This window comes from Phodopus roborovskii, unplaced genomic scaffold, assembly GCF_943737965.1.
Source record: "Phodopus roborovskii unplaced genomic scaffold, PHOROB, whole genome shotgun sequence".
Classification (NCBI taxonomy): Eukaryota; Metazoa; Chordata; class Mammalia; order Rodentia; family Cricetidae; genus Phodopus; species Phodopus roborovskii.
In genome coordinates this window covers 20,711,043-20,736,244 of record NW_026125295.1, presented here as the reverse complement: position 1 = coordinate 20,736,244, position 25,202 = coordinate 20,711,043, and the positions used below count along the sequence as shown (strand labels likewise).

The 25,202-nt window shown below is 34.2% G+C and overlaps 1 protein-coding gene across 4 annotated transcripts in view; it reads left to right on the top strand.

The window, feature by feature from the left end:
- Stag1 (stromal antigen 1) overlaps positions 1-25,202 on the top strand; it is a 277,794-nt gene that overhangs the window by 117,474 nt on the left and 135,118 nt on the right. For all 4 annotated transcript variants that reach the window (XM_051206323.1, XM_051206308.1, XM_051206316.1 and 1 more), the window contains 3 exons: positions 1,435-1,531; positions 14,465-14,541; positions 22,987-23,191. In XM_051206323.1, coding sequence (XP_051062280.1) covers positions 1,435-1,531; positions 14,465-14,541; positions 22,987-23,191 — 379 coding nt within the window. The remainder of the gene's footprint in view (positions 1-1,434; positions 1,532-14,464; positions 14,542-22,986; positions 23,192-25,202) is intronic.

The following is a 25,202-nucleotide window of genomic DNA, read 5'->3' as shown; positions in this document are numbered from 1 at the left end:
TCAATTCTGGAAATGTTTTATGTCTTAATCTAATTATGATTATCCATCTGTGCATTTGTAGAATTTCCTCAATATGTTTCTTAATTTTATGCATGTCATTTTATTTATTTTTTTATACATTTCCTCTGAAGCTGTACAACCACTTCTACTCAATAAAACCCCAAGCAATTTTAATTAGAATGGGAATTAAGATGTTAGATTTTTCAAATATTAGGTAAACATAGACGTTACTGACAATACTAAATCTTTCAAAGATTCAGGACATAATATTTCTTTCTAAACTTATTTACTTATCCTGTGTGACTTAGAAAATTTATTTTTCTCTAGTTTTATATCTATATTTGGTTGCAGTCTAGTTATCTTTTGGTTTTCTAACTAATGCTAATTTTGTAATTTACTTTTTCATGACTTTAGCTAGCTATCTTGTCATTGTTCATCTGTTGAATCACTTTATTTCTCTTTTTATAACCAAAGTTTTTATTTCACATATATTACATATAGGATAAAGGGTATCATTTTGACACTTTTATATGTATATCTTATCAAATAATGATTGTCTTCCATTACCCTCACTGCTCCTGATCTACTTACTAACCTACATTCTTCCTCTCCCCACCCCGCTCAATGCCCTCCCTTTTTAGTGAACCAGAGATTAATTAGGATTACAAAATAGAATTAAAAAGGAGTGTTGAGATAATGAGCAACTTATAAGTAGGTACACCACTGGAGTTAGATATTGGTGTTATTACCTGCTACTGCTTTTTACCAGTGTTTTACTAATGTTTGCATTTAATACAGATATAATGGCTTTATTGAATGGTTTCCTTATTCCTGGTTATTTGAAGTATTGCAAGCATTCACACAGCAAGATCATTTAGTTTTTTTCTTTATTTAAGTAGAACTCATATGTAAGTTCTACCTTATTGTAAAATTTTTGGAAAATATTGGTGTCAGACGTTATATTAGATACTTGCTGAGATCTAGTTATATAGCAATTTTTCTTAAAATTTTGATTCAGTTACTTCATTTAAAAATACTGAACCGTACTTATATTACTTTATTACATTTGGTATGCATTCTTTGTATACACAAATGGATTGAGTTTGCTGAACTTACCAATTTCTGTGTAAGTGATTTTTAATATTTTTATATGTTTAAAAAGTGTATTTGTTTAATTATTAATAACCTTGGTGGGATTTTTAACATCAGCTTTGGTTTTTGCTTTATTATAAACAAATCTGTGAGCTCTAGTAATGAACTTCTTATTAGTCTTATAAATAGAGAAGTCTGCTTTTATTTGACAACAGAACAATAGCTTCAGGTAAGTGATTGTCTTATTTAATTAATTTCACATACACACAAACTTTAAAAAAAAATCTATTCAGTGTATTGTCATTTTTTAAAAATTTTTTTTTCTTTTTTTTTTTTCTACAGTCCGTGGTGGATGACTGGATTGAATCATATAAACAAGACAGGGACATCGCACTTCTGGATTTAATCAACTTTTTTATCCAGTGTTCTGGATGTCGAGGTACACAGATGTAAAATAAATGCTGTTTATTGCACCTGCCAGTTCAGCAGTGTAACTTCACCTTCCACTAGAATCGTGTTTTGATCCTTTTCAGCTGAGTAGATGGTTGGTATGTGTTTCAAGGGTACTTATTCTTTGATTTTTTACTCGTAGTGTTCTGTCTAAATGGCAACACATTTCTATATCTCTTTCAAATTCTTCAAAGAAAAATTAAATTTACTGATTATGAATTGTTTTTTAATCATAAATTTTAACATTCCCTACAACTAGTTAGTTTTTTATTTTTGACAAAGTGTGATGGTTCATCTTGTGAACTTCATTTAATTTAGAACCATCATGTAAAAATACCTCTGGGCATTCTTTTAATGATGTTTCTATAAAGATGCAACTGAAGAGGGTAATTCCATCATTAATGTGGATGATATTGGTGCATCATAGTAAAAGGAGAGTGCACATCGATTACTAATGTTCACCTCTCTGCTTTCTGATTATACCTTTTAATTTTCATTTCTTTTTTTGGTACATTTAGTGTTGTATTGAAATGAGAATTATTATATATATTTCTAAAGATACTAATACATACTATTTGCAGTGGGGAGCTTGTTTTCCAATCCTGTCAGTTTGGTGTTCTGCATGCCTCTTGTACCCCAATAAGCATCTCTTTCCTTAGATTTGGGAAGTTCTCATTTGTGATTTGGATGAAAGCATTCTTATGCCTCTGACTGTGTTTCTTCTCTTCTATACCTATGTATGGTTTGTAGGTTTGTCTTTTATAGTGTCCCAGGGTTCCTTCATGCTCGTTTCATTGGTTTTCTTAGATTTAATATTTTCTTTTGAGTTGTGTGATCTCGTTCTTGTAACTTGTCTTTAAGATCGGATTCTCTCTTCTACTTGATCAAGTCTGTAGGTGAGACTCTCCTTTGAACTTTTTGTTTGACTTTGTGAGGTTTTGTTTGTTTGTTTGTTTTGTTTTTTGCATATTGTTTAAGTGTGCCTTTTCTTTAGAGATTATCTTTATTAAATTCTATTTTCATTTCTTCATTTTTCCATTTTATTCAGCTGTTTTTGCTTTTGTGGTCTTCATTTTGGTATTTATTTATATTCTCATTGAGTTCCTTGAACATTTTTAGAATTGGTATTTTGAAACCATTGTCTGTTTTAAATTTCAAAATAGTTTTTTTTAATACAGTATAATCACAGTTTCTACTTCTCCAGCTCCTTCCCACTTTCCCATCCACTCAAATCCGCATACTTTCTTATTAGAATAGAAACAAACACCTAAAATAACAACAATAAAACCAAACAAATCAGAATAGGATGAAACAAACAGAAAAGAATCATGTGGTGGTTATTACTCTGTGTTATGAAAACATTGTCTTATATGTTAGCTGAGTTGCTTTTTTTTGGAGGGGGGGAGTATCACAGTGGGGAATTCAGTTTTCTTGAGAATACTGGTGTGTGTTCTTGCAATAGGACGTAGGCATGGAGTTAGGTTATTGGTGGTGTTTATTGTTCTGCCTGTCTGGTCTTGCCTTTGTTAAATGGGTGTTAGGATCTTTGTTATTACCATATTTTATCAGATTGTGGATCAGGTAATTGGTGTTCTGGATAAAGTTTGGGGGTTAATTCTTAATATTTGAATGGGGTTTCTGAAGTGTCCTCCGTTCAGCTAGAGAAAACATAACATCTCAAAGGAATTCTTGGGAAAGTTCAAACAGTCCCCTGAACTTCAGCTTTTTATCACTGCAGTACTTCTTAAGGCATGAGATAAAGAATAGTAATATTTTTACTCTTGTTCTGTTTTGCTCTTCTCTGCTTCCTGTCACAGTTAGTAGGTCCAACCCTTTCCTAGAGAAAGGACTTCGGTGACACTTTGAGACAAGCGTGTTGGGGTCTGAGCTGTTAGGATGGGTGGGAGAACTCACTTACAGAGCCCATTTCTAAATAACACTAGCTAATTTACCAATATAATGCACAGCTATCATCATACTTACTAAGGAAGGAATATCTTTATATTTTTAACTAGCAGTGTTACAAAGTATAGACTGCCATCTAGAGACAGACTCATCAGTGAAAGTATAATTACAACTTTTAAGACATTCTAAAATACTACCTTTTAAATAAAATATATAAGAATTTTTTAATTTTTCCCTGTACAAATATAACCCAGCTAGTTCACATACACCCCAAGATACTTAACATTTTATTTGAAATATTTGTTGGAAAGTAACCAGAGTATGTGCCCGTTTCTCTGCATTTGCCCCAGCTTACCATCTTAGAACTTTAGAAAGCTTACAGTCACTGTGTTCCCAAAGATAATTTCAAAGCACTGCGCTTTCTGTATTTGGGTATTTTTTGAGTAAATCCCTGTTAGTTTTACTAATCTAGCAGGACTGCTCTTTCACTAAGGTTTTCTCTACCAATTCATTGGTTCTTTTTAGTACTTGTTCTATGTTTTATTTTGATTCATAGCCTAGATGGGCCTAGAAAACGACAATAAGGCAGTTAACTAAGAAAAAAGCTATTTTTTTTATGTACATTTTGCATTATCTTGTGGCTAATAACTAGTGGAGCTGAAAAAACACTACCATGTATTATTTCAAAGATCTTATAACCAAAATGTATTCTAAAGAGATGTGCCCCCTTCTTTTTACTTGTTGTTGTTGTTGTTATTATTATTATCACCAACTTTTATTACTTTAATTACACAGTGTTAATTTTCAAATGGTGTGTTTCACTTTTAGTTTTGGGCTTTTTTTTTTTTTTTTTTTTAGAAACCTCATCATTTTTCATATGGTAGTAAGAATCCATTAGTTTTGCATTCAGGTAAATTTGTGTTTGCTATTCATACTTCTCCCCTTCAATGGGCACAAATTATTAAAGACTCCACGGGTGCCTTTTTAGGCATTTTGTTAATGTTACTTTCCTTGTTGTGAAATGGAATTTAGGAAAGATTTATTTTTGTTCATGGTTTAGTTCATTGCTTTAGTTTATGGTTGGGTGACCATTCTTTGAACTCCAAGAAAGGCAGACTTTAACATCAGTTGACAATTGTAGCAAGGACTGCTTAGTATATGGAGGCCAGAAATTAGATAGAAGTGTTAACAGAAAGGGGCAGAACAAGATATAACTCCAAAGTTAATACCCTCAGTGATCTCCTTCCTATAGGTAGCCACAACCGCAAGAATTTTTCTAACTTGTAAAAGTGTTAGTTCTGCAAGGTTTCAACATGTTTGGGACATTTCATATTTAAAGAGTATTTGCGTTGTTACCAATTCCATTGTTGCTGAAATATCCAAGTCCAGAGTCTTTCTTCTTACTATTATTCTTAATAGCAAAAAGAAATTTCTGTTCTTTCATGTAGTGTCATAGAGCAAACAATTGCATTCTAAAAGATAGGTTATAGTAGCATAGAAAGTAACAGAGTCTTTAAATAAGGCTGAAACTTAGCTGGGCAAATGCTAATTCTTGTAGACCCATACTTGACTTCCAGGCACATAATGGCATAATGTGAAGTTCATTGTGCTCCAGAAGCTCCACCCTACAGCCTTGCATTTGGTAGTTCAGAGTTTTCTCTTATTCTCCCTCCTCTTCCTTCCCCTCCCATCCCCCTCTCTTCCTTGTTTACTCTATATCTATTCTCTTCTCCTGCAACCTTTTTCAGGTCTACTTTACCTACAGTTCTCATAAATCAATATTCCATATCCTGTTTGTTTTTAGTTCCTGGCATATTGATTCCATCTTCGCTTTATTCTTACTTTGTACATCCCTTCTTAGGTGCTATATGCAGGAATTACAAACTTGTCACAATTGCCCAACCTTCCTGAATTTTCTTTGAAGTGTGGATGGATATGTCTATAATTCTGTAGTCTTCCTTTCTGTATCCTTGAAAAAACAGTACTGTGTTCTATGGGTCATTTTTATTCTCCAGTTTGAATCCTAGCCAGGCCTAGACTATAGCAAAGTGTGGGGAGTAAGATTCATTGGACTCAGTATAACATGAAACAGATGACCACTACGGATACCACCCTGCCACTGACCGCAACTGACCAAGAAGCAAGAGAGCAAGCTGGGGTCCAGAACCCCAGACCTAGCCTTTCCCATCATGTCCACACCTGTGACAATGCCCAAATGGGCATGGTCATTGCAACAGGTGCTGGCAGGGTTGATACCTCACTACAATTCCCCATTTAATCTAAAGAAAAGATTTAGGCTTGATACAAAACTATATACAAAGACAGGAAATATCAAGTATGCTTAGGAGAAGGAAATGTGAGAACATAAACATAAAAGACCTATTGCCAGCGAAGCAATAAGAGCAAATGGCAAGAACCTATATATCCAGTCCTAGGGTAAAGGCTTAACAGAAATTACTATAGAGTTGTCCTAAGATGGAAATTTAATTCTTGTATCTAAAATTTCTATCTAGGAAGAGATAACAATAATTGTGCCTCATCAAAGACCTGAGAAAGAGAATAACAATTCTAGGGTAGGCAGGAAGTGCAGGAGAGTAACTTCCAAAATTTTGGTGCAGAGAAGACAAAAACAGCAGGCTACCTGGACAATCACCCAAAATCTCAAAACAGCATAGGGGCAACCAACCTTAGCTAACGTCTAGAGTGTCTGACTGACCAACACAGAAGCAGGGAGGTAGAAAGGCTGTCTTACTGTGACTTGGCAAGGTTCAGCAGTCTTCTAGGACAGCATGTCCAAAGTCAGCAGTTGAGGTGGGGACAGTTCTTTGCCCAAGCAACCATTAGCCAAGGAGAAAATGGACCCCAGGAGTGACGTCAGTGCCCACTATTTTCTCGGAAATAACTTGGTGCTGTCAAGAACAAACATGTTACATGTCAACGGAGTACTAGTATTAAAACATTTGAATGTCATATTCTGCGGGTCTATGAAGTGTTTGAAGATTAAAATCTATGTCTGACTAATCTCCTAGGCTTAAGAAATGTGGGTGAAAATATCTATAATTCTTGGGAACATAGTTGTATAATGGTGGAAGCTTCCCAAAATATTTTAGCAACTACAGAGATTTCAAAAAATGTAACTGTATACATATTTATATCTTTCTCACTAACAGAGATAGAATGTCTTGACTAGGGGTATAATTATAAAGTGCAATATGATAAAATATCCTAAGTTGTATCACTATATAAAATGTATATACATTAGATAGTTTTATATTTGTGTGCAAAACATCGTAAACAGAAAGAAGACCCTAAACAGTCAACATACAAGAATCTAACAATTTAAGTTATCAACGATCTAGCAATTTAATTTATATATAGCTAATAGTTACTAAAGTTAGTACTCTAGAAATTATGTCAATCTACCTGTATCCCATCCTAACCATACCTTTCCTATCCATACCTTAAACTTATCTAAAATCACCTTCCATACTCAGCCCTAAGGAACTAAAAACCAATCCTATGTAGGTGTATATTTTTCCTTAATTCCACAGCAGGGAAAGGGGCCATTGTTTTCTTAGGATTAGTTCCTGCTGAAATGGGACCCTGACTCCATGGGATCCCATAGGAAAAAAATTAGAGTAACAAAAGTCTCAAGAGGACTAGCTGTAACTTTTGTAACTAGATTCTGCCTGGCAGGAAATGCTTGAGTCAAATTTTTATCTGACATTCTGTCCAGGGTGTAATAAGGTGGTGCACCATTTCAGCTAGCTAGTCTGGAGTTTTCTCGAGAATTATAGTCCCAAACCAGTTTTAGGGTGATGTTTGTTAGTTCAGAGGCATTGAGTTGAATCAAGTGGAATTGATGAGGTGGGGCCCCATCTTTGCAGAGAGTTCAAAGATTGCTGTTAGGAAATTTTTTGTTCACTGTGGAGGACTTAAACATTAATATCAGCACAGAAAGTTTAACTTCCATAGGTGAACTACACTATGGTTGCAACAGTTTCTTGAATGATTGGGCAACTAAATGTAATAATCTTCAGGAAATAGCTTTCTAGGTAGTTCATTGTGAGCAGTGTTCCCTTACAAAGTTTACATTATCCATGAGAAATGGCTCATTCTTGAAATGCCTTCAAGATATTCCTCTTGTCAAGGGGCAGAGTGTTGTCTAATGTCCCATGAAGAAATATCATTAATCCCAATTTATAGGTTTTTATTTTTTTCGCAGGCCAAAATTTTGTAAGATACTTCTATTGTGTCGTTCCCACCCCCATTTTCATCAACAACTGCTAAACATAGCTAGCAATACCTATGCAACCACCTGAATTCTGGGTTCCGTTGAACTTCTATACACCAAATTATTATTCTGTCATCTTTAAACTCAGCCTTTAAATTACAAAACATACCCAGGATTTGTGTGTTTATGTTATGTATGTATTTATCTATTTATCTGCTTATTTATACAATATGAATGGTCTCTAATCTAATTTGCAAAGTGTCCTGTTTCCTCGTAAGCAGTCATTTCCCTCCACATTCCATTCAGTACCTTGGTCTTTTCAGTTTCTGCTAAAACCTCCCACTTTGTATTTCTTACAGTGTTTTAGGCCTCTAGCCTGAAATCTTCTAGATTTCTTCCACAAAATTGTTCCAAATGGTTCTGAACTCAATAATAAGTTTTTGTTATAGTCATAACCCTTCATTCTAATTGTCTGTGTTAATCAATTTTCATTACAGGCAGAAAGGATTTATTTTCACATAAACTTTCAGAATTTTCAGTTCGTGGTTTATTTATCTCTGTTACTTTTAGGTGAGGCATTGAATTTGTAATGGCAGGAGCAATGTATGACACAGGGTGTTTACATCTTGGCATTTAGCAAGCAGAGAAAGAGAAACTGAGAGGTCAGAGGAATATTTATCCCCACAAGATAAACTGTCGTGACCTGGTTCCTCATGTTAGACCTTACCTTCTAAAGTTTGGAAAGCACCACAAATAACAGTAGACCAAAGTGTCTTCACATGGGCAGTGACAAACATTCTTTACAATTAGTAAGAATTTGCTTAATCTTTTAAAAATAAAAGGAACCAGGAGCAGCACTGAGAGATAGGTGAGTCAGTGGTTAACTGCAGAGGACCCAGTTTCAGTTCTCCTGTGCACACTCGGTGGCTCACAATAATCTGTAACTCCAGTTTCAGGGAATCTTGTGGCTCCTACAGGCACTAAGCACGCCTCTAGTGTACATAGAGATAATCACATAAAAAGATGAAAATAAAGCTTAAAAAATTTATTCTGATTAGTATTTGAATTTTCTTTTAAGAATTTATGTGTATTTTGTCTTGAGAAATACATTGTTAGAACATGTTATATATTTCTTACCTACTTAAATGTCAGTCACATGGTTTCTTATTCCTTCAGGTAACCAGATTTTTCAGTGTACTGCATAACCTTTTAGTAATATTTTTTAAAATATACTATGTATTTCTGTATCTCTTTTGGAATATATTAATGTATTCTGCGCATTATTCTCTATCAATCCTAGATGGCATTAATGTCTTTTGACATTTTATTTTTTTGGTAGATATTTGCATACCATAGAAATTTCACTATGCCTTGCTCTCACAATCATTTTTATTTGGAGATAAAGTTTTGATTTATAGCTTGAGATGACCTCAAACTCAGAAACCTCCTGTGTAAACCTGAGTCCTGGGATTGGAATTATAGGTACATGCCACAAAGCCTGTTCTAAATTATTGTTAACTTGTTAGATTTCTGTTGTTATTTCTAATTTGAGAGTTATTTATTGTTAAAAATATAAATTTTCAATTCTTTCCCTTATTAGAAATATTACTTTCCTGGAAAGACACCAATTTCTTATGTTTTCTTTTCAAAAGGTCAGTAGGTAGAGGTGTCTGTGTGTGTGTGTGTGCGCGCGCGCATTTGTGTTTAAATTTGTGTATATCGGTGATAAGTTAATTAGTTCAAGATTTTTTTCAACATGACTTTTTACTGTTTAAAGGAATGCATTTAATCTCAGTTTTCCTCTTTGTTTTCAATTTTTCTGTACTTATGAATGTAGAAAATTTTAAGTACATTACAAATATGTTGTTCACTCCCTCCTCTCTGTCATAGTCTCATCATGTAGACAGGTTGTTTTGAGGTTATGATCATGTATTACCATGCCAAATCAGACATACACATCGTTATAAATCAAAATCCAAGGCGCAGGAGCTAGCTCAGCAGGTATAGGTACTTGTTAAGCCTGGCAGACCATACTTGATCCTTGGACCTATATGGTGGGAAGAAAGAACTGACTTTTGCAAGTTATCCTCTGATTCCTACCCAAAGGCCCACATGCACATGCATATTTACATATACATGTTTATACAAAGAAAGATATTAATGTGAAAAATTAAAGAGCCCCAAAGGAAATGTCCTAAGATCACATCTCTTTAATTTTGGGGCCAGTGCTCAGTTATGCAATTTTTCTGTCTCATTTTCAAGGAAACTTTCAGTAAGAAAAAGCTCAGAATGTTAGGTATTCTTGCAGCAAGTACTGGGTTGAAAAGTTTAGTTCGTCATAGTGTCTGTAATATTCTTTATGAGTGTGTTACAAGGGTGTAGGATATATATTCCCATGTGAGAAAGTGTAAAATTCTGTAGTGTAGTGGATAGAACTTTGAAAATACCTAAATCTACTCCGAGAAATTACAAAAAGTGAAAGAAATCCGAAAGTTGTCTCTAAATTGTAAGCATGAGTTTTCTAGCCTGGCTGGTCCCACAGTCCTTTAGGCCCAAATAAGCACATGGATACTGTATTAATTATAAAGCTTTTGGATGGTGACTAGTGCTTCATATTGGCTAGCTCTGTCTTAATTATTAACCCATTTCTATTAATCTAAGTATTTCCACATGGTCTTATCTTACCAGAGAAGGGTCCGAACCTCTAACTCCTTTGGCTAGCTACATGGCTACTCTTCTCTGCCTATTCTTTCCAGAATTCTTGTCTGGTAGCCTGCCTATCCTTCCTGCCTGGCCACTAGCCAATCAGTGTTTTACTCATCAGCCAATAAGAGAAACATATACAGAAAGACAACTCCCATCACTAAATACAATATAGAGCTTTAACAACCAGTATATTTTTTTTAAAAAACAAAAGTTGAAATAATAAGAAAAAAGACTGTTGTTTTTAAAAATCAAAATCCAGAAGAGGGATAAAGGGAAAGGGAAAGAGAAGGAGGAAGGGAGAAAAGGAAGCTAGCTAGCTAGCTTGCTTGCTTGTGCATGGTAATTTAGCGTTCCAAGGTCAATTGACATAGAGACATCAACGGCACTTGTTTAGTCATGTTGGGTAGAAGAATGAGCAGTTAAAAAGTAAGGCTAATCTTTGGAATGTTATCCATGTGGGAGTGTGCACAGGGGTTTTCTTTGTTAATGAAGATACTATCTTAACAGTATAACACTTGAGTTATTAGTAAGTTATTTACATTTGATAGTCCCTGCAAAAATATGAAGCATGAGGGTCTCTTCATAGTGGTTTCATTGTTGGTTACCATTTTCCTGTTTGGGTTTTTGTGTATGTGTGTGTATGAGTTGCTGTATTTCAGAAAAACACAGGTAAAATGCTTGAATTTGATTTGTAATTCATGGAAATAGAGTAGAGCATCATTTAAAGTGCTCAGGGTCTTATAGTATTGCTAACTTTATGCATACTCTTTTTTTTTTTTCTTCTTCCCCTTGCCTAAAGCTATAAACAACTAGTGACAGGCAAGGTTAGCTTTATACAGTTTTAGGTTTCTCGTGTTTCTAAAGTTCTTAGTTGCAGAGCTGGATTGAAGAACCACGGGGTGTGATTGTTTTAAGGGAATGTGATTTTTTTTTCTCCTTTTTTATTTCCCCAGTTCCCAAAATCTACCATAGGTGATTTGACCCTATTCTTGAGATTAGGAAAATCAATGGAACAAAGATAAACTTTACATTAAAACTGACACATTTCACTTTTCTGCCAACCAAATGGCTTTGGATAAATAAATACATTAAGTACCTAATGCCTTGCAGTCACAATATATATTTTCCTGTCATTTTATTCCAAATCTCTTAGCTCTCTTACTCATGTACACTTGATCATGCTAGGTGACTTTCAACTTAATCAATATGGTCTGCTTCTTTTATAGGTGTTTTATTTTATTTTTTTTAAATATATATAGACAGGATCTCACTAAGTCTCTATGGGTGACACAGAAATCCGTAAGCAGACCAGTCTGGCCTTAAATTCATAGAGATATTCTTCTGTCTCCTCAGTGCTAGGATTAAAGGTGTGTTTGCTACACCTTTGGAACTTTGTATGCACTATTGTATCTTTTAAATGCTGTATGTTTTAAAATATTTATTATATTTACATTTACTTATTTTATGTGTTTGTGCATGTGTGTATTTATGTGTGGACCTGTACTTGCCACAAATAGTGTGTAGAAGTCAGCACACAACTTGTGGGAGTTGGTTTTCATTGTGCTGATTCAGATATCAAAATAATTTCATCAATCCTGGTAGCAAACACCTTTACCTACTTGAGGTGTCTTGCTGGTCTATCCTGTTTTGATAGTTTTTTTTTCAATCTTTCATATTGAAAAACCATCAATATTACTATGTGTGTCATTTGTTTCCTTTTATTAATATGTAATTTGTTAATTCACATATTGGAGTTTTATACCTTTTAAAATTTATTTAAATGTGGTTTGTCACTTGTGGCTTTTTTTTTCTCTCTTTTTTTTGGTGGCCATTTATATATATGAGTCTTTTCATCAGTGTTTGCATCTTAGTTGAATTAACAAGCAGGAATAAAATTCTTGAGTCATTTATAAAAATTATCTGAAGTTAAGTTGCTGTTATCCTTTTCCTTTAAAGAACATGGGAGATGGCTCATTGGAGAAAATGTTTGCTGTTCAAACACAAGAACTGGATTTCAGCTCCCCAGAATCTATATAATATCCTGGGTGGACAGGAAATCCTGTTGTCAGCCCCCGCAGCAAGAAAGGAAGTCAGGAGGTTCCTGGAGCAAGCTGGCTAGCCAGGTTACTTAAAATGTCCAGTTCTGGATTCAGTGATGCTCTTCTCAATTAAAGGGGGAGAGTACCAGACCTCCACACAGCTACACCTGCACATATTCACCACCCCTATATGTACACACACAAAAAAGAATACTTCAAATTGTTTTAAATATGCATTTTCTGGTGATTGTACATTAAATCCCTGAGTAATCTATACTATGTGCTTATTGCTTTTTGACAAGTTATTCTGTTGTTTATTGATTATAAACCGAATTGTTTATCATTTATCACTGTTCCTATGGTTCAAGAATCTTGTAGCAGCTTATATGGAATAGTTCTACTTGTCTAGGTCCGATAGTATTATGTTCAATTTGTTGCTCAGGTTTGCAGCCATTATAAGTCTTTTTTCCAAGAAAACATTCTTTTGGCATTTGAATAAAGTTCTGACTTCATCTTATGAGAGTATCTGTAGTCTTAGTATCTTTCATGTTCCCTGCAATGCATGGAAAAAACTGTATTGCTTTAATGATCTAGTTTTTCGTTCCCATGTGGAGTAATCTTCTCCCTAGTATGTTTGTTCATTCTATAAGGGCCACAACTTTCATAGTTCTTGGATAATTTCCCTAAGAGCTTGAATTGCTGGGGTTTACTTGTGTGGGGGTTCATTCTGAAAGTTGGTTTTTAAAGACTTTACATTAAGCCTTAATCATGTGACTAAAAAATTATTAATTTCTTTATTTGCTTATTTATTTATGTGTATGTACATGCCCCATGGCACATGAGGAGGTCAGAAGGCAACTTGTAGAAGTGGATTTTCTCTTTTCACCATGTGGGTTCAGAGCATGACACTTGGTCAGGCTTGACACAAGTGCCCTTTCCACTGAACCATTTACCTAGCCCAAAGACAAAACAACAAAAAATTTTGTACATTAATATAAATAAAAACAAACCTTTTAAAAAAATATTAGGTTAAAATTCTCTACCTCACTGTTCATTATAAGCTTTTGATTTCTTTAAATTGTGTTCTTTTGTCTTAAGTTTGGTTTTAGAGATGGCATCTTATGCAGTTCAGGTTGTCCTGGAAGTTATTATGTACTCAAGAATAATCTTGAACCTGGTATCACTTTCTTCACTTTTTTAAGTGCTGGGATTATAGACATGTGCCACTGTGGCTTTCTATGCATTGCCAGAGCTCAAATCCATGGTTTTTCATGCACACTAGACGAACTTTCTGCCATCATTCCGTCTCAAAATTACATTGATGTTTTTGGAGGAGAGGGTGTTGGATGCCTTACTGGGGACTGTATGATGTGCTAAGCAAGTAGTCTATAATTGATCTATAAAGCCCCAACCCTATTACATGTTTTTTTCTGTTTTTGGAAATGTACATTTTTCAAAATGAACAAATGCATGGCAGTACATTAATAAATTATATAACCAGATTTGAGGTAAAAGTAAGCTATCAGTAATACAAAAATAATTAGAATAGTAAAAAATTAACTTTTACTTTCATCTTTAGTCTTTATATAGAACTTAATAACTTGTTTTTAGAAAAACTGTTTTGGAATGTGTTATATTTCTGCACCAAATGTTGGTTTAAAGTAGATAGTATAAAAAGAATTTGAAGGGCTGAAAAGTAGCTCAGTGGTTAAGAGGGTTGACTGCTCTACCAGAGTACCTGGGTTTCTAGCAGCCACATGGTGGTGTACAACAATCTGCAATTCCAGTTCTGTGGAAGCCGACACCTTCTTCTGGACTATGCAGGCAAGACAGACAGACAGACAGACAGACAGACACACACACACACACACACACACACACACACACACACCACGGTTCACAGACATACACATACAGGCAAGACTTGAGATGAACAGGAAACCCAAATAATTTTATATAACTTTCTATATAACAATGATCAGTTAGGTTTAATGTTTAATATGAGACAAAGATTAACTATAACATTATTTTTCCACAGGTACTGTCAGAATAGAGATGTTTCGAAATATGCAGAATGCAGAAATCATCAGAAAAATGACTGAAGAATTTGATGAGGTATAACATTCCAATATTTCTACAAATTGATTTCATAGACTTTTAAATTGTTAATAAATATATTGATTATTCCAAAAAATGTTTTACTTAGTATTTAAGAAAAGACACTTGTATTTATAAAGGTATAAGTTAAAGCTCACATTTTGCATTGTGTCTGGCAATCTCCAGTTCCCAACTTCATTTATTTATTTCAAAAATGAAATGTTAAACTTTGTTAATTGCTTTATAGTTAAAATGGTTTAGATGTTGGATAAGTTTGAGCAGTGTTGTATTACCTATCTTAGAGATTATTAAAACATATCTAAGTTTGTTAAAAATTCTTGCACAGAAAATTCTGTTTAACATTATACATTCAAGAATTTCTCAAAATTTATGTGGTACAGAATCTCCTAACTTTCCAGACTTTCCATGCACTTGTGTGTGTGCTTCTACTTGGAACATGCTACTTGAATGCTCTAATTTCCATTTAGAATATATGTTTCTACTCTTATTCTTAACAAACTAATCACAATTACAAGTCTAATGTATTACAACATTCAGAAATGCTTTTATGGTTTAATTTTACATTGTATTTGTAGATTCACGTAATCTCAAATCCATCACTTATTTTTCTAATGTATCCTTTGATTCACAGAAAATCACTTATTGTAGTTGTCTTCATTATTATCAATTTCCATTTAAAGAAAGTCATACAAATATGTAATATGACAAATATTCAAATAAGTATAATCTGATTGATGTCCTTCCCATCAGATAGTTACATTTTCTCTTGCATTTCACACCAAAAATTTTTGCATGTTTTCAATTACAAAAATACTCTGCCAACATTTTTTAGACTGATGAGTCATATTCCATGTGAATTAAGTGTGTTGTTATTCATGCATTTGTATGTCTTCAATTTCTCTTCTTTATTTTTTAATTTTTAATGGTTTATTTTTATTTTATGTACATTGTGTTTTGCCTGCATGTGTCTCTGTGTGAGGGTGCCAGACCTCCTGGAACTGCAGTTATAGACAGTTACGAGATGTCATGTAGGTGCTCGGAATTGAACCTAGGTCTTAAAGAGTAGCCATTGCTTTTAACCACTGAACCATATCTCCAGTCCCAATTTTTCTTCTTTAATTTTGTGTCAAACCCCCTTTGTAAATTCCCAGGGTTTTTTAATCATTCAGTTTATTAGATCATAAAAACCAATTTCAACTTAGATGAAATTATTTATTTTACCAGTTTGTATGAAGAGGACACTTTGGTTTTGGTTGATGGTTTTGTAGGTTTCAGGCCATTATCTATTGATTTCATCAGATTAGTTTCATGGTAGTTCATGGTGACAACAGCTCTTGGCCAGGAAGCAAGACAAGACAGGGAATTCCTGTATTCCCTTTGAGTGCAGTCTCAGTGATTTCCCCCAGAACTCCATGAAGCTTCTATTTCATATGCTAATCTAGGGGCAAACCAACTGTATCGAATATTAATGACTTGGATTACAAGGACCTTCTGTATGTTCTTTTGGTTTGTGATGGAATATAAGAAACTTGTGCAAATTTAACTTAAAAGCTCTAAAACTTTGGAGTTTTAAAACATTTCTATGGAGATACTGTTCACTAATATAAGTTCTTAATAATAGTTTATATCAAGCCAGGTAGTGGTGGCACACACCTTTAATCCCAGCACTCAGGAGGCAGGGGCAGGCAGAGCTCTGAGTTCAAGACCAGCCTGGTTTACAGAGCTAGTTCCAGTATTTATGGAAACAGCCCTGGCTGCCCTGGAACTCACTTTAGACCAGGCTGGCCTTGAACTCACTGAGATCCGTCTGCTTCCCAAGTGCTGGGATTAAAGGCCTGCGTCTCTACAGATTTCCTCTAATCTTAATGTGCTAGCATTAGTCTGAGCAGTATTGTGAATTTAAGAAAGAAATAGCCATACTTTGCTGCCATTTGTGTCATCTAATCCTAGAAAAGTACAGGTTCCTAGTTATCATCCATATAGACATTCTGATTGATTTGGGAAATTGGAGATTTGTTTGTAAAATTTCCTGGAAGTACTTTTGACGACTCTAATGTATAATAAAGATTTGATAGCTACTTCCTTTAAGAGAAAAACTGTAGGTCAGGAAACTAAATTATTAAAACTATTTAGATATGAGCATAAAAACTGGAGGTAATACAGGCTTAAATGAAGTATTTACTACAAAGAATCATTCTATTGTAGAAGCATTTTAGATAGCTAGAGGATGGCTCAATATTTAAGGAAATAAAGGTGATGGTATACACAAAATTATTCCTAAAGTACTGTTAAACAGTAGTTAGGAATAATGATGACTCACAGAGAATAAAATTGTTAAAAAAAAAAAAAACCATTTATTTTAAAGTACTAAGTATTTTTCCAGTATTTGATGCAGTATCCTTCACAAAATGTTTTTAAAAATAAATGTTTTCAACTTTTTTCTATTTCACAGTATAAGTAACGAATATACTATACTACCGAAGTTTTCTTTAACTTCAATACATTTTTACAGACTATAATGTTCATTTGTATGGTTTGTTTTTACTTTGTGTTTTGGGGGATGTGATCTTGTTATGTAGCCTAGGCTTTCTTAGAATACCTTGTTAATTAAGGTTGATCTTGAACTCCTTGTCTTATTGCTCCAACCTCCCAAGTGCTGCTGTTATAGGTGCATATAAATTGCTTTTCATCTCAGCAATTTGGAGGCAGAGCATGTGGCATGATGACCTGTGTTTTGGGCCAGCCAGAGTACACACTAAGATCTGATCAAGAGAAGCTTAAAAACTTGAGCTACACAAGTAGTTCTTCACAGTTATAACAACCTTATTTAGACATAAACTAGTGCCCACAGCAGTTTGTGGTTTATAACAGTAGATTTACTAGGTTCTTGTTTATAATCAGGCACTAGATTGTAAGTCAATACATAATTTAATCACCATATTATTAGTTCAACTCTCTGTATTTAAACTCTCAGTGTTTCAAGGTCAGCTGACAAAATTTTCATACATCTGTCAACTTCATGTAGGAAACCCTTTGTAGCATACCTTACTTAATATATTCATTTGGCCCTATTCTAAATTGTGATATTTTATTTTGTTCTGAAATGTTTGCAACTTTTCACAAACTTGTGTCTCTTTAATTGGGGTGTGGATGCTAGCTATTAAATCTAGAGCTTTAACTTGTTAAACATGGTATCACTGAGACACCCCTGTGTCTGTGTCTGTCTGTATCTGTATGTCTGTCTGTGTGCCTGTCTCTGTGTCTGTAAATTCACTCTTCAGCAGTGTCTCAGTAAGTTGCCAAGGTTGGCCTTAAACCTGTAGCCCAGGCAGATCTTAAACTTAGGCTTCTTCCTTAGGAGCGCCAGATATAGGCCTGTGCACTCCAGCATTTCTTCCCTTTTCTAATTTTATGTGCTTCTCTGAACTATTTAAATATAAGTGTTGAACTTTTCCCTTCTGTATCTCTTCATATCATCAGAGATTTCATTTTTAGCAAGTGTGAAAATTGAGAAAACATAAATAAAATGCTCCATATTATTTCTGGAAACTCAAATTAACCTCCTGTTTTCAAATTAAAGTTTCAATTTCCCTGTTGTATGTTACATTGTTAAAACATTTTACACCTTGGTGAAAATATGAAGTGACATAAATTTACAGACAGAGATACACTATTTCCATCCCATCTTTTTCAAAATCTTCAAAGGACCTGTTCAAGTTCTCATAGGAAGCATTGAGTATATCATCAGTGTTGTTGAAATTGATTCATTTTAAAGTAGTAACCACAGAATATTTTTTGTATAAATTCATTTTTTTTGTTATTAGCAAGTAATGCTTTTACTAACATTCCTAGCTTACCACATAGTGGTTTTAGCATGTTGTTACACCTTAAGCTTTGGATTTAGTGACTTATTTGTTTGTGACTTTATGTTTGTCTGCACATTCATGCAATTCATTTGTGTGTCCAGGCCAGAGGATAATATTGGCCTTAGTTATTTAAACATTATCCATCTGTTTTGGAAATAGCATCTCTATCTCTTACTGTTTTGAGTCTTTTCCTAATAAGTTAGACTGGTTGCCCCACAATCCCTCAGGGATTGGGATTTCCCTGCTTTATTTCCAAGGTTTGGGATTACAAGAATATGCTACTAACACCAGCTTTTTTTATTTGAGTTTTGTAGATGAACTCAAGTCTTCATGATAGGCAGGTGCTTTACCACTTGAACAATTCTCCCTACTGCTAGATGTAATTTGAACTTCCATCAGTTTGCTTTGGATTGTAGTTATCATTGTGACTGAGAGTCCAAATATTGGGTTTTCTATATAAATTGCTTTGTGTTAAAATTGTGACCATTTCCTTACATGTTGCATATGAATGATACATTCCTAAACCTCAAATTTGGCTCTTGCTGGGCATGGTAACACAAGTCTTTATTCTCAGTTCTTGGAAAGTAATGACAAGCTGGTCTTCATAAATTCATAATTATCATGGTCTACTTAGAGGGCCTACTTAGCCAGCCAGGCTAAGCAAGTCCCTTTCTCAAGCAAAACAAAACAAAAACCACAGATTTGCCTTTTTAAGGGCAAGCAGTTACTTTTTTATTTCCTGTTGTAGATAAACCCCTCTAGTTAATTATATTGAAGAAATCAGAATGGTTTTTGGTTTTTGTTGTTTGATGGTAGCTTATATTAGTAATTATAAATTTCAATATTTGGGTGATTTTCATGTCCTTGTTTCATCACTCTGCTTTCCTTCTCATTTTCTTTTGTTTATAGTAGAGTAAGATGTCTCTTGCCTTGATCTTTTTCTTTTTATCTGTGTATTTACTCATATTGCAGTCATGTGCCTTTTTAGTGTTGAGATATAACTCATTGGTAAGTAGATTTTCTAGCATACATAATACCTATGTCTTAGTCCTTAGGACTGCTTCCCTTCCTCCCCAATAAAATGTTCTTTTTAAAGCACACATCTATCTGTTCAGACTATTTACTCAAATTCTGTCAATTCCCAAATATAGTCTCTAGGATGAAGTTTGATGTCATTGAACTTCTTTGTGACTTACTGGGTTTGTTTGGTTTTTTTTTTTTTTTTTTTTCCTTGCCTCTTTTGCTGGTTATTATCATACATTGTGTTTCAGCATATACAGTGAAAAATAGTGTCACCATTCTATTTTTAATGCCTTTGTTTATACACTATTGCTAACTTTATTGTTATCTGGATTGTCCCTACTTTTCTTTCCCAATTCTGGCTTCAGAGGATTGATAACTCCTCTTAAGTATTACCCCCGATAATGCTCCTGCTATTTACTAACTCATTTACATATCCATGTCCTCATCTCTGATTCAAATTCTTTGGAGAAAGTATTGCTTTGCTCATTTTTGTGTACTAAGAGACCACATAGTACTAAGCGCATATTTGTGAGTCAATGATTATTCTTAGGTTAGGGCAGGTAGGTGATTATGTGGGTAGTTTATAACCTTGAAAAAGTGTTTGTAGATCACTGTTTGAATTGGTAATGATATAGCCATCTTTCCTCATTATTTACTCTCATGGAAATACTCAGGACTCCTCGATGGATGCCTGAACTGGTGACTATATCAAACCTTTTGGAAGAGTGCCTCAACTTGTTTATGAGTTATATACATAATCAAAGAAGATGAAAATATCATAATGTTGAAACTTTATCTAATATACCTAGGTATCTGAACATTGTAGGGTTTTTTGGTTTGGTTTGGTTTTGGTTTTTTTGCATTTATCCATTCACTCATTTGTTTATTTTCATTTCAAGGAAGATTTATCATTTTATAGCCCAGACTAGCTTAGAATTCCTTAGATAGCTGACCTCAGTATTGCAATCCTGTCTCAGAATCTTTGGTTCTGCAATTACAGGTATGCATCCATGACACCTCCCTCATTCATTTACATTTGTGATTGAGTGGCTGTCCTGGAGTTGTGCTTTACTTGTGTTAAAGCACATTTTCATAGCCTATAAAAATAGCCAGATTTAAACCTCAAGGCAAAAGGGGTTGAGGAGATAGTTCTGCCTTGCAGTAGCCTTCATGTTTTGAGGTGAGGGTTGGGATGGACATGGTTAAATAGAAGTGTACATGTGCTCTAACGCACTTTGCGAAGTCACAGAATATCTTTGAGTTCATTTCTCTCCTTCCACAGTTATTTCTAGGGATGGAACTCAGGTCATCAGGCTTGTAAGGCATGTTACCTGTTGTGCCATTCCATTGATCCTTAAATCCCTCCTACTGACTTGTTACTGACTTGTGAAAATTGACAGCACCCTTTTTTTTTTTTTTTCCTCCCTCTTTTCTTTTCTTTTTCTCCTCTCCCTTTTCTTATTTTTGTTATTAAGGTTCATTTCCAAAATGTAGAAAATCAACTTGTTTGTTAATTTTCCCATTTGACACCTGTTAACTGGAGAACCACTCTGGGAAGGATACTCCGTAAGCAATTCTGCTGTCCCTTGAGCTCTGGGAAATAATTTTAATGAAGCTGATGCTTAAGTTTCACAATCCCAGAGGCCAAGCCTTAAAGTTCTAGGATTTAAAACAAGCTCTTTTCTGTCCCTTCTAAAAGCTATCAACCAACACTAGTATATAGACACTGAATCATGTGTGTGCAGAGTCCATACCACATAGGTACTGTACTATATTTTCCATATACTAAGTTTTCTTTCGGTATTTTTCTGAACTTATTTAAGGATGATTTGTTCTTTTATTGCTTCTCATTGTATTAGTTATGCTTTATTTTGCCTGCATATATTTACCAAATAGTCTACAGAATCTATACTTTATGTATTACCTAATATAAATTTCCTTTATAAATACATTTCTTATTCAAGACTTTCCTTAAAGATCTTAAATATAGTTGAGGATGTATCCTTTAAGTTATTTTCTTTTGGCCTCTATTTTATTACCTTTCAGTAGTTAGCATTCTGGTTTTGGTTTTTTTTTTTTTTTTTTTTAAGATACTTCCTCAGTAAGAAGTTCATCTTTCAGTTTGCCATTTACGTCACTGGCTTTCAATAATCTTACACCTTCTAAAATCATGATATGCATAAATCATATATATACAAAGATATTAATATGTTAAATATACTTCTTTTTTATTAATATGTATTTTTTAAATTTTTTTATGCAATATATTCTGGTAATGGTTTCCTCTCCCCCAAATCCTCCTAGATCCTCTCTACTTTCCCATCACCCCAACTGCACACCCTTTCTCACTTTAGAAAACAGGCAAACAAACCAACCAGAACTAAAATAAATACACAAGGAACACGCACCAAGACAGATCCACAGGTTAAACCCATAAAACCACAAAATTAGAAATCATAATATATATGCAGAAAACTAGCCAGATCCAAAACAAATGACAACAAAAAGTAAAGCCCAAACAAAGCAGTATGAGACAAAAAAAAAAGTCTATTAAAATACCATTGAGTTCATTTTAGTTTCAACTTCTCTCTCCCCTCCCCTTCGAAGTTTTTGATAAGGGTTTTTTTGTTGTTGCTTTTGTTTTGTTTTGTTTATATTTGAGACTGCCCTCAAATTCCAAATCCTCTTGGCTAAAATCCAGTATTAGGACTGCAGGCTTTGCCAACATATCTACTCCTCCTTATATTATTAAGCTGTAGAAAAAAGGCCTTAGGCTCAACTATTAATTTTGTGAATTGAAGTGATGCAATTTACCAATAGACCATCCTATATTTTCCTTTTAAAGAAGTTAATAAATCTACTTTATGAAATAAATTATTGTAAAATTTATTGTAAAATTTGATGAAAATGGCATGTGGAAGGTCAATTTTAGGCTTCTTCCTGAAATGTTATGCTTTTAAAATCATTTCTTAAAAAGTTTTATTTAGAAATACTGAGAAATGCTATGCTGACTTAATGAGATGTTTCAGTAGGTAAAAATCACTTGCTGCCAAGCCTTCTGGCATGAATTCCTATCTAGAAACCACATGATGGAAAGAGAGAGCCAACACTCAACAGACTGTCTTTTGACTTCCACATTTGCACTGTGGTGTGTCTTTCTATGTGCTATTCTCTCTCAGTAAATGAATTAAAAATAAATGTGAAAAGTGATAAGTTCAGTTGTATCTTAATTACTTCATTTTTATTCAATAGTAAATATTCTTTTAAGCTATATTTTTCAGTTTCTGTTTCAAATCATCTATAAAAATGTAAAAACATAAACTGTAACTTATTTTTATTAACATGTTTAGAATAATAAAGTAAACACAGATTTTAATATAATAGTTTTGAGCACTTTAAGATTTATACATGTTTAAAGCAAAAACATTTAACATTGTTAATGTACCCAAGAAAGACATATTTCAGTCCATATGTACTTAGAAATAAAATATGTAGTACTAAAAATTGATCTGTTATCTTGCAATATTTAATAAGTTCTTTTTACACCTTCTAGGACAGTGGTGACTACCCCCTTACCATGCCTGGCCCGCAATGGAAAAAATTCCGTTCCAATTTTTGTGAATTTATTGGAGTCCTGATTCGACAGTGTCAGTATAGCATAATTTATGATGAATATATGATGGACACTGTAATCTCCCTTTTGACTGGTTTATCAGACTCCCAGGTCAGAGCTTTTAGGCATACAAGTACCCTTGCTGGTAAGTACCTATGTCTCCTTTGCTTTTCATTGAGTTTGCCAACATTTTTTTTTATTTTAACCAAACTTTTCTTTGATCTAAGGTTAATTTATTTTTGTTTTAATAATAATAAGTTTCTTACGTGATTATTTTTATTTAATAGAATAAAATATATGATAGCTATCCTACATGGTTTTTAACAACCTTAAGTATAAAATTTAAAATAGCTGTCCAGTATCTATAAATGTCTGTTGATTTTCTTTTATCTGTGTTGTTCAGCCTTTTGATTTTAATATACTGAATTACAAAGACTGCTTTTGTGCCAACATGTAAATGTGCTTTGAACATATTTCCCCATTATACCCAAGCCAAAGAAATTTTTAAGAGATTATTATGCCATGTGCTTTGGTAAAAACACAAGTATTATAGTTGTTAGGGTTGTGTTTCTGTGTGTGTGTGTTTGTTTGTTTGTTTGTTTGTTTGAGATGGGGACTCACTATGTAACCTTGGCTTATTTGGAGCTGGAAATGGATACCAGGCTGGTCTCCAATTCATAGTACATCACTTGCCTCAGCTTCCCGATTGCTAGGATTAAACATCTCCCCGTCAATAATTAAGAAAATGCCCAGTAGGGTTGCTTACTGCCTCATCTTAATCGAGATTCTCTCCTCTGAGATAACTTTAGCTTATGTCAAGTTGACATAAAACTATCTGTACAGTCTATCACTCTGTATTGTCTGGCTGTGGGTTTCTGTATTTGTTCCTATTTGCTACAAAAGCAAGTTTCTCTGATGATGGCTGAGCAAAGCACTGACTGATTTATTGGTATAGCACAATGACATTAGACGTAATTTATTGTTATATCATTTTTTTAGAACTGTATTTGGTTTTACCTAGCTCCCTGGCCTGCCTAGTCTCATGTTCTTAGTCACAGAAGTAGTGTGAGGTATGGGTTTTATCTCAAGGAATGGGTTTTAAATAAATTAGCTATATGTCATCAGATTTTTTTGGAAGCCACCAGCTCACAAATAACTACACAGAGACTTATTAATTATGAAAGTTTGGCCATAGCTTAAGCTTGTTCCAATAGTTCTTATAACATAAACTAATCTGTTTTTTATTACTCTATGGTTTACCTTGTGGCCTTTTACCTTTCTTTCATTCTGTATGTGCAGCTCTTCCCCGTCTATTTGCCATCTCTTCCCTGGCTCAATTATGTCCTCCTCCTTTCTCTCTCTGTCTAGAAGTCACACCTATATCTCAAAAGCTATTGACCATTAAGCCTTTTATTACACCAATCACAAGAATCCACTGTCAACTAGTATACAAATGTACCACAACAGATATTGGTTGGTTACTCCTACGAGCTTTGTGCCACCATTGTACTAGCACATGTTGCAGGCAGGAAACTGTTATAAATCAGAGAGTTTGGCTGGGTTGGTATTTATGTTTCCTAATTGCATTCAGTACACCTTCCTGTACCAAAGATACTGACACATAGGGATGCTTCATGTATGCACATGTAGCAGGAATTCTAATTGTTCTTAATAATTATACTGAGATTCAGCTATCAGGGTAAAAACTGAAGGATCAGAGAACTAAAGAAGCCAGCCACAAAAGAGACCTCTTAGCTCTACTGACTCCTCAGACCCAGGTTTCCTCAGACTTCCTCATCTGACTGCACTGAGCTCCTGCCTCCTCCTGCCTTACATTCCACTTTCCACCCAGCCATATCACTCTTGTCTCCATCTCCCCAGCCGTAGAATTAAGGGCCTGTGATCCCAAGTGCTTTGATCCCAAGATCAAAGGTGAGAGCTTTTTTTTTTTTTTTTTTTTTTTTTTTTTTTTAGACTGATTCACTCTCATGTAGCCCAGGGTGGCCTTGAATTTACAAAGATCCATCTGCCTTTGTCTCTTGAGTCCTGTGATTAGAGGTGTGTGCTACCTGGCCTCTGTGGCTAACTAGTGTGGCTAGCTCTGCACTCAATTATTATTAGTTAAATCATAAACAAAATGTCACCATAGGCAATGG